This window comes from Trichosurus vulpecula, chromosome 7 (assembly GCF_011100635.1).
Source record: "Trichosurus vulpecula isolate mTriVul1 chromosome 7, mTriVul1.pri, whole genome shotgun sequence".
In the NCBI taxonomy this organism is placed as follows: Eukaryota; Metazoa; Chordata; class Mammalia; order Diprotodontia; family Phalangeridae; genus Trichosurus; species Trichosurus vulpecula.
This window is the reverse complement of record NC_050579.1, coordinates 268,456,161-268,464,866: the sequence shown is the minus strand read 5'-3', so window position 1 is coordinate 268,464,866 and position 8,706 is coordinate 268,456,161. Positions and strand designations below refer to the sequence as shown.

The following is an 8,706-nucleotide window of genomic DNA, read 5'->3' as shown; positions in this document are numbered from 1 at the left end:
CATTTTACTGAGAGCTCTGGGGTAGCTGAGCTTCATTTACTAAAGCATTTATGTAAATTTCTATACTTGTAGGCTGGCCACATAAATTGCACTGCTGGCATCATGCGGCCCGTGGGTCACCTTTTGGACAGCCCTGGTCCGGAGCATATGTCTGGACTCTCCATAAAGCATCTTTGCTTATACAAATATTTTCTGAGCAGTTGAGAGCACTGCCTGTTTTTGATGAAGGGTAGCAAGACAAATGAACTCATACTGTGGGTAAAGGACTGGAAGAACAAGTAGAGATCAGGAGATTAGAGAAAGAGATATAGGTAAATGAAGGTTTGGGAGTGAGGACATGGAAAAGAAAGATAAAAGAGGGAAATTTCAGAATTAAAGGTCTGGAAAGAGAAGCTCTTTTGATAGAGGCAAAAATCTCACCCGGGTGGGTGAGTTCAGGGTAGTGGAGAGATGTTCACCACATGTGAAGAGGAAACCCTCAACCCTGCCCTCTCAGGATACAGTGTTTGAGGGCAGGGGAATAGTAAAATTATTTTAAGTGTCACAGGAAACTGGTTCTACTCCAATTCAATTCAATGAACATTTATTAAGAGACTGCTTGTAGGTGATGGTCTTAAACTGACATCTGAGGGACACCGATCTCAGCTTCATCATACCCCAGGGCCTCAGAGGACATGGGCGGGTCATCCTCTCCCATCCTGGAGTCAGGGGATCTCCCAAAGAACTGACCTAGAACCAAGAAAGTGGAGCTGAATTTGGAGCTGTGTCTAAAGAAGAGCAAGGAGCCTTTGGTGGTGGTACATGTTGGTGAATGTCTGCCACCTTCAAGCCTGGGTAAAGAGTCTTTTCTAGTCCTGATGCACCATTGACAGGAAAGGGAACAGAAATGGCCAGGACTGAGAGAGGGCTATGGAAAGGCTTCTCTTTACATTAGGGTGGGTTGGGGTCACAGGGAAGGGCAGCCTGGAGGAGGCAGCTTCAGATCCCCAGGGCCTGCTCATTTATTTGCTTAGTTACATCATTGTGGGAACAATTGTCCCAGGTATATTTCTGAAAAATGTCAATGCAGAGAATTCTTGATGTACTGACAAAATTTTTCACCATATAGAGAAACATATATGTATGCATTGAATGTGTGTAAGCACATATGCATATGTGCACATTCTTGCATGCATACATGTTAATAGACAGGCATATCTGTATAAAGACGTGTGTGTATTTACACAACCACCTCTTCATCTTCCAAAATAGCTGGAAATCTCACTTATCATGTCAATAAGTCTGTTGACAACCACTCACCTGTGTGTGATTCCCTGTACTCATCCCATGCATCAGTAGCAACCAGAGTACCTTCCCCATTTATCGAGGTAACAGGGGGAATTTCAATCCTAGATAATTCTTCAGCATCATCATACCCATCACCTGGGGGATCATCAGGCTGACTGGAGATATCTGAGGGAGAGATCATTGTTTTGTTTTCAACACAATTTTTCTATAAGTGAGGGGATGTGTCTGTGCATGTAAAATCAAGTACGTAATTTTATTTTTTTTAAGATAGAAGGGAGTATCAAGAGGTATTCAAGGCTGAATGCAGCTGAAGAAGAAGACTACTTGGGTTAGAGTTAGGGACCTGACCTTGCACTAAGAATCAACAAGGTGGGAAAGAGGAGAAATGCTCCCTCATATAGGACAAGGATTTCAGTCCTCCTTAGTGTAAATTTTCTCTTTGTATCTTTTAGCTTCAAAATTCTCCTCTCTTTATTTCTATCACCTCAATGTTTATCACTGGCCCCATCTTCAAGGATGAAATCACTTGGCCCAGAACTTTCCACCCTGTCATGATTCAATTCATGTTGCTCTGGTGATAGTGACCCTGAGACCCAATACGTCAGTGAGAATAAGCTGATTCCCTGCATTATCCTCCAGATTCTGATGCCTCTTTGGTCATTATTCTGACCATGAGGTCAAGGCCTCCCCTCCTATCAGGGGCCTGGCCACCTCCCAAAACACACCTGGTTCCCTTCCTCCCTTTACTTGCATCATTTCCCTTGTCTTCTTCCAAACTTCTATCTACCTAGCACATGTTTGGAGTCAAACAGAGTATCTAGCTGCCATTGAGGGTATTCTTAAAAGCTTCCATTAGAGAGGTGAGGGATGTCTGGGATGAGGAGAAACTGAAGACAGCAGGGTAGTATTTTAGCTGATGCCTTCCAGAGCAGAAAACACCTTGGGAAATATCAGTCCTTGCCTCTGAAGCCTAACCTTTCCTGTTACTTGGGGAAAGTACAGCTTGGTTTTTCCCTTCATTTTCCCCTTGTGCAAGCTTGTCTCTCACATAGCCCAGAAAAGACCCTGAGGAGAAGAACATGACAGAATCAAATAGGAAATAGAAACTTATCCCCCCGCCATATCCCAGGTTGGGTCTACCCCCAGACTTCAGAACAATGTGAAATTGTGTTCTGACACCAGGGAGGCCGACCTTAAACGGGGGTCACTCTGAGTCTCTGGGGAAAAGGATAAAAAAGTCACTCTTTGAGATGATTAATCAAAGTGTTCTACGTGAGACCAAGGGCCCTCCCAAACGTAACAGAAACTTTTATGCCACCTTCCTGGAAGTTTCCATATTAGAATTGTGAAGAACATGATTGACAAGACATTAGCAACATAAAATAACCTAGGTTCTAAAAATTGCAGCGGATCATAGATGATATTGTCCTAACAGAAGTGTGTCATTCTTCATGCAAAGTAGGGGGTAAAGCTTGGAAAACTGAAAGTTTGTTAGTGAGTGAGGGTCTCAGGGCTGACCAGGAGAGACGTGGCTCCGATGTGGATGGAAAAGTTCTAAGGGTATGGAAGGCAGTTTCATCCAGAGCTTCATGTTATCAATTTTAGGGACATTCAAGTCTTTTCCCTCCAATTCTGTTCTTACCAAGAAAGATCCAGATTAGGAGGGATGGTATAATGGGGTTAATCAATTCTATTGAGTTGGCTATCCTCTTAGAGAAAAGGAATCATAGCATCTTTGGACCTGAAATTATGAGGGCCCTGTCCTCAACTTGTAGACACTATAATCAGGGGGTCTCAGGTTGACAAAATAACATCAGAACCAAAAGAACACAGAATTCTAGTCTTGTTCCCTCTAGAGATGAAGCTCAGAGCCCAGAACTGGTGTATTGGACCTGCCTGCCCGCCCATGTAGAGAATGGGAAATGGAAACTAAAATGTTATGACGTGGGGGGACCACAGCAGGCAGGTATAGGCAGAGATTTCAGAAGATGCGAAGGCCAAAGATTATGGTACAGACCAAAGCATATAGTTCATGTCTAGAGTGTCCAAGTGAGGTGGATGGGGAGAAGATACACATACCTGGGCTCCTCAGAAGGTCTTCCTTGTCCTCTTTCAGATAGAAATCAATGTCTTGGTACACAGCTTCATAAAGAGAATCCCTATACCTGGACAGAGCTGGGACAAATGGCCATGCATCAGAAACACTGAGCCTGAGACCATCACCTGACATATATTTGTCTTAGGGGCCCTCCTCAATCTTCATTCTGTTCACACTCAGACCACTCCCTAGTTCTAACACGGATGCCTGTTCTGCCCAGCCCCTACAGTATGACCTTGGTTGGAATCCCATACCTAACACAAGCTCTGTGCTCACAGTTTAGACGCTCTTGGGTCACAGGCAGTTGGAGCTATTGTGGTTTTGAAAACCAAAGCAAGACATGTGGATCATATCCAGTGCTGACATGCTTTCTTGGGCCTTGTTCAAAATCCCTATCCCTATCATTGCATCCCTTCATTCGCCCACACCCTTTCCCATATTACCCGGTGCCCCACAGTTTGCCCACCTTGTTGCTGGATTCTCCCTCTGTGAGTCTGAATGCCCAGGAGGATGAGGACCAGGAAGAGAAGGGCCCCTAAAATGAGGCAGAAGATCCCAAACAGAGAGTTCAAAGAGGCAGAAACTGTCCTAGTGATTGTTCCTTTGGAGAAGAAGAATCATAAGGCTCTGGATTATGGAAGAAGTTGTCAAACTACCCAGGACAGCTCACTGAGGTTAGTATGGAGTTAGGAGGGAAATCTGCAGTTCACCCTCAACCTGAAGGTCCTCCAGCTGCGGAACACCCTCCCCCCCTCTCCTCCCACCAACTGCACTGTAGAGAGGACAGGAATAGGCCTGAATGCCCAAAAAACAACAATGAAGGAACCATACTTCTTTGCGGTGACTGAATTCCAGATCTTTAAATTTAAATTTGTGAGGAGGGGTGATATATTCCTGAAGAACATTCTGCGGAAACCCCCTCCCAATTCCTGCAAAACCCCCTTCCCACTCCTGCAAAACCCCCTCCCCACTCCACCTAAATTCCCAACCCTCAAGTTTCTCTGCGGCTTCTCAGGATTCCGGTACAGTAGATCTCCTCAGAGATGAAAGAATCCCAAAAGGTCAAACTTGGGCCTGGGAAGGTTTCTGCTCCCAAATGAACCCAGAGTTGGTAGGAGGGGAGTAAGGTAGTGGCATAGCAGTGTACCTTTTGTGGTAGATGGCAATGTTGTACTTTCAACTGGAAGAAAATAGGAGAAAAAACATATGAAGAATAGGTAGAGATCAGTTTGGACATGGCTTCTGGATCCTGCTCTAAACCCCCTATTATGTGAACATCCTCCCATAATGCTCCATCCAAACACCTTAGGAAGACTCCTAGATCTCCTAGATCTCCTTAATCCAGCTCAAGCTTAAGAAGAGACTGAGAGACCATGTGGATTGCAGTCAGAGGATCCGTGCTGAAGTCAAATCCCAAATCCAGAAGCCACATATTCTCTAAGATCGTTCTGTAGATCCCCTCTACCCCCCCCCAACCTCTAGCTCACAAGTTTCTAAGCAGATTCTCTGACCTAACAGAGATAATTCTCCAAGGTATGAAAGATTCCCATAGGGTGTGGATGTCTCATATACCCTTCCTCCTATCCCACAGACACCTCACACTCAATGTGTCCAAAATAAGACTCATTGTCTCCTGTTATTTCTCCTCCTCACACACCTTACCCCCCTTCCAAACTTCCCTATTACTACTGAAGACACTACCCCCATCCCAGTCATTCAGACACAGTATCTTGGTGCTCTCCTTAAACCCTCCCTCTCACTCTCCCCACACATCTAATTATTTGGAAAATCTCATCATTTCCATCTCCACAGGTTCCTTCTCTCCACTAACACAGCCACCACTCTAGTTCAGGTCCCCACCATCACCAGGACTTATTACAAAGCCTTCTGATCATTTCTCCCCCAACAATCTATCCTTTAATCAGCTGCCAAAGTCATCATTCTAGAGCAGTGGCAGAGAACCTGCAGCATCTAGGCTACTCATGGCCCTCTAGTTCCTCAAGTGTGTCCATTTGATGAATCCAAGCTTCACAGAACAAATCCCCTTAATAAAATGATTTATTCTGTAAAACTCGGACTCAATCATAAGACCCTATTCAATGACCCAGAAGATCACATGTAGCGCCAAAGCTGGGGGTTCCTCACCCCTGTTGCAGAGGGTACATTTGGCCACATTATTTTTGTTAATGTTAAATCATTTTTCAGTCATGCCTGACTCTCTGTGACCCCATTTGGGGTTTTCTTAGCAGAGATGCTGGAGTGGTTTGCCATTTCCTTCTCCGGCTCATTGTACAGTTGAAGAACTCAGGCAAACAGAATTAAGTGATTTACCCAGGGTCACACAGCTAGGAAGTGTCTGAGGCCAGATAGCAACTTCAGGGAGATGTATCATCCTGACTTAAGGCTTCCACCACCTAGCTGCCCATATCATGGCTATGTTTAATAAAATCCTGTAGTTCCCTGTTACCTTGAGGAACCAAAAGAACTCCTCTGTTCATCACAGTTCCTGACAACTTGGTCTCATTGTACCTTTCCACAACACTTATACACTCCTCCTCTCCACAAACTCTTCTACTCAGATATACAGGCCCTTTCACTGACCCTCACACATGATACTCCATTTCTGCACCTGAATATTGGCTTTCTGGCACTCCTTATATGAAAGGCTCACCCTTCTTACCTCCCCCTCTTGACACGCTGAGTTTTCTTCGAGACTCAACTCAAATACTTCCTTCTAAAGGAGCCTTCTTGAGACACACCAGGCCCTTAAGCTTCCCTTTCTAGGCTACCTTCATTGTACTCTGCGTGTATCTTCTATGTATCCAGTTATTTATATGTTGTTTCCCATTGTATTATGAAGCTTCTTGAAAGCAAGGAATGTGTTCGCCCTTCTTTCTACAGCCAGGGATTAGTACCTTAGCACATAGTAAGGCCTAATTAGTAAATCCATGTGGATTGATTGGTGTTGAGCCACTCTGATATGGGCTAGAGCAGAGGGGGAGGGGGCTGAACATCATAACTTTTTTGATAGCAAAGAGGCACTAGGTGGTGGCATGAATAGAGAACTGGGCCTAGAAGATAAGGAAGATCTGAGTTCCAAACAAGCCCAGATGCTAGCTGTGTGACCCTGGGCAAGTCATTTAACCCTTATTTGCTTCAGTTCCTTATTTGTAAAATGACAACACACTGGAAAAGGAAATGTCAAAGTACTCCAGTAACTTTCCGAAGAAATCTCCATGTACATAGTTCATCAAGACCCAACGTGTCTGACATGACTACATGACCTAATAAGAACACTACCCTACTCTTTTCACTGGAAGAAAAGAAACAATAATTGGAGGTATGAGTAGAGACCAAGCTGGGTGTACTGGCTCTGAATTCTGCCTGACTCCTGACTCCTCTGTCAGTTAAATATCTGCCCAAGATATGCTATTCAAACACCTCAGGATGATTTGCAAATCTTCTACATATCTTCTCCCCAGCACAAACTGGGGGAGAGGGCTAGAGGACATAAGAGGGATCGCAAGTTTGGGAGTCACAGGACTTATGTCCAAAAAGTAACCAAACATTATACTAGCTAGTCTGTGTGACCTTAAGACAGTCACATAATCCCACTGGACTTCTATTTCCTCATTGGGAAAGCAAAGAAATTAAAATGATGATGATTAATTTTTCTTTTGGTTCTAAACTCTATGACCCCAGGATCAAATTACAACCTCCCCTGGTGCCAGAGGACAGACCTGTAGAAGCTCCATTTACATGCACATTCTAGCCCCATGTCCTCCAGCTCAATATCAGTACTCAGAGCTCCAGCCGCAACTTATGTCCTTCACACTCACCTGAGCACATGACACCAGCATCCTGCTCATGCTTACAGTCATTCTGCCCCCAGGGCCTTGCAGGACAATCCCACAGAGAGGACTCCCTCCCTCTGCACTGCACATCATCCAACCAAATGGTCCCATTTCCTGGGCCAAATGCAGTCCATTCTGGGGCAGCCAGAGCAGAGCCACAGCCCAGCTGCTGACAAACCACATGAGCATCTGCTAGGTCCCAGTAGTCATCACATACTGTGCCCCAGGAGCCATTGTGCCAGATCTCCACTCGTCCAGAGCATGGGATCTCTCCTCCCCTGAGTCGCAGTTTGTCTTTGTCTGGAAAGGAAGCAGAATCCCCTGTTACACTCCCAGCCTGGAAAGGAGCAACCTCTGAGATCCCCAGGTACAGAGAGAGATGAACTGAGATACCTGTGCAGTGACCAGGGGTTGGGCAGTCAAGGACCTTCTTTTCTGCAGAGAGAAGATGTTGGGAAATGGCTGGGTTAATGATAACCCTAAAATATCATTTGAGCACTAGGTTTTCTTGTTTCAGGGCATGATTCCCAAAGATCTCTTAATTTACTCCCAAAATACAGGGTAGCATGATCTTCATCTTTATCATATCCAGTGATTTGTTTAATTCACACTACGACCTATCAACTGAGTAAAGTACAAAAATGTATATACAGACATATATATATATGTACATATATATGTACATGGATTTATATATATATGTATATATATATGTATACATGTATATATAATACAAAGAGTCTACCTTTAGGGTGTTCAGAGAATAATTAGAGAGAAGGGAAATGAATATAATGAGGAGATTCTATAAGGAAGCAGATCAAAGTAGCCCTTGCAGAGAGTGAAGAAGTCTGAGGGAAAGTGAGGCTGCCTGCTAGATAAGGCAGTGCTGGACAAATGATGCGGAGAGAATGAACAGTCATAGGGATCAATAGGGATGTCCTTCTTTCATGTTGCCAAGAAATTTTGAAAACTATAGGATGAGAGGGAAATGAGTTTCAGTCACATCTCATCAAACTTCTTAGACAAGTGGGTGGAGCAGTTGTCTGCTCTAAATGTGCAGTTCAGGGTTTGAGGAGAGCAAAAGTCAAGTGAACAAGTCAATACCCATTTTTAAAGCAACTACTATGTGCCAGGCTCTGTACCAAGCCCTGGTGATACAAGGAAAGAAAAAAAGCCGTCCCTGCCTTCAGCGTCTGATTAGAGGAGACAATGTGAAAACAGCTTGGGGCAAACATGAAATATACAGGCGAAATTGGGAAAAAATCAGTAGAGGGAAAGCACTATAATTAAACGGGGGTAACAAGAGGCTTCTGTGTGGAAGGTAGGCCTTTAACTGGGACCTGAATGAAGCAGCCAGCTGGTGCAGTGGGTAGAGTGCTGGGCCTGGAATCTGGAAAACTCATCTTCCTGAGTTCAAATACGGTCTTAGAGGCTTACTAGCTGTGTGACCCTGAGTAAGTGACTTAA

At 44.5% G+C, this 8,706-nt stretch overlaps 1 protein-coding gene across 1 annotated transcript in view; it reads right to left on the bottom strand.

Annotated features, from left to right (window-relative positions):
- Positions 1–613: 613 nt before the first annotated feature.
- Positions 614–8,706, bottom strand: part of LOC118857997 (antigen WC1.1-like) — a 75,575-nt gene continuing 67,482 nt past the window's right edge. The window contains 5 exon segments of the mRNA XM_036768439.1: positions 614–729; positions 1,300–1,452; positions 2,263–2,352; positions 3,367–3,462; positions 7,225–7,539. Coding sequence (XP_036624334.1) covers positions 614–729; positions 1,300–1,452; positions 2,263–2,352; positions 3,367–3,462; positions 7,225–7,539 — 770 coding nt within the window.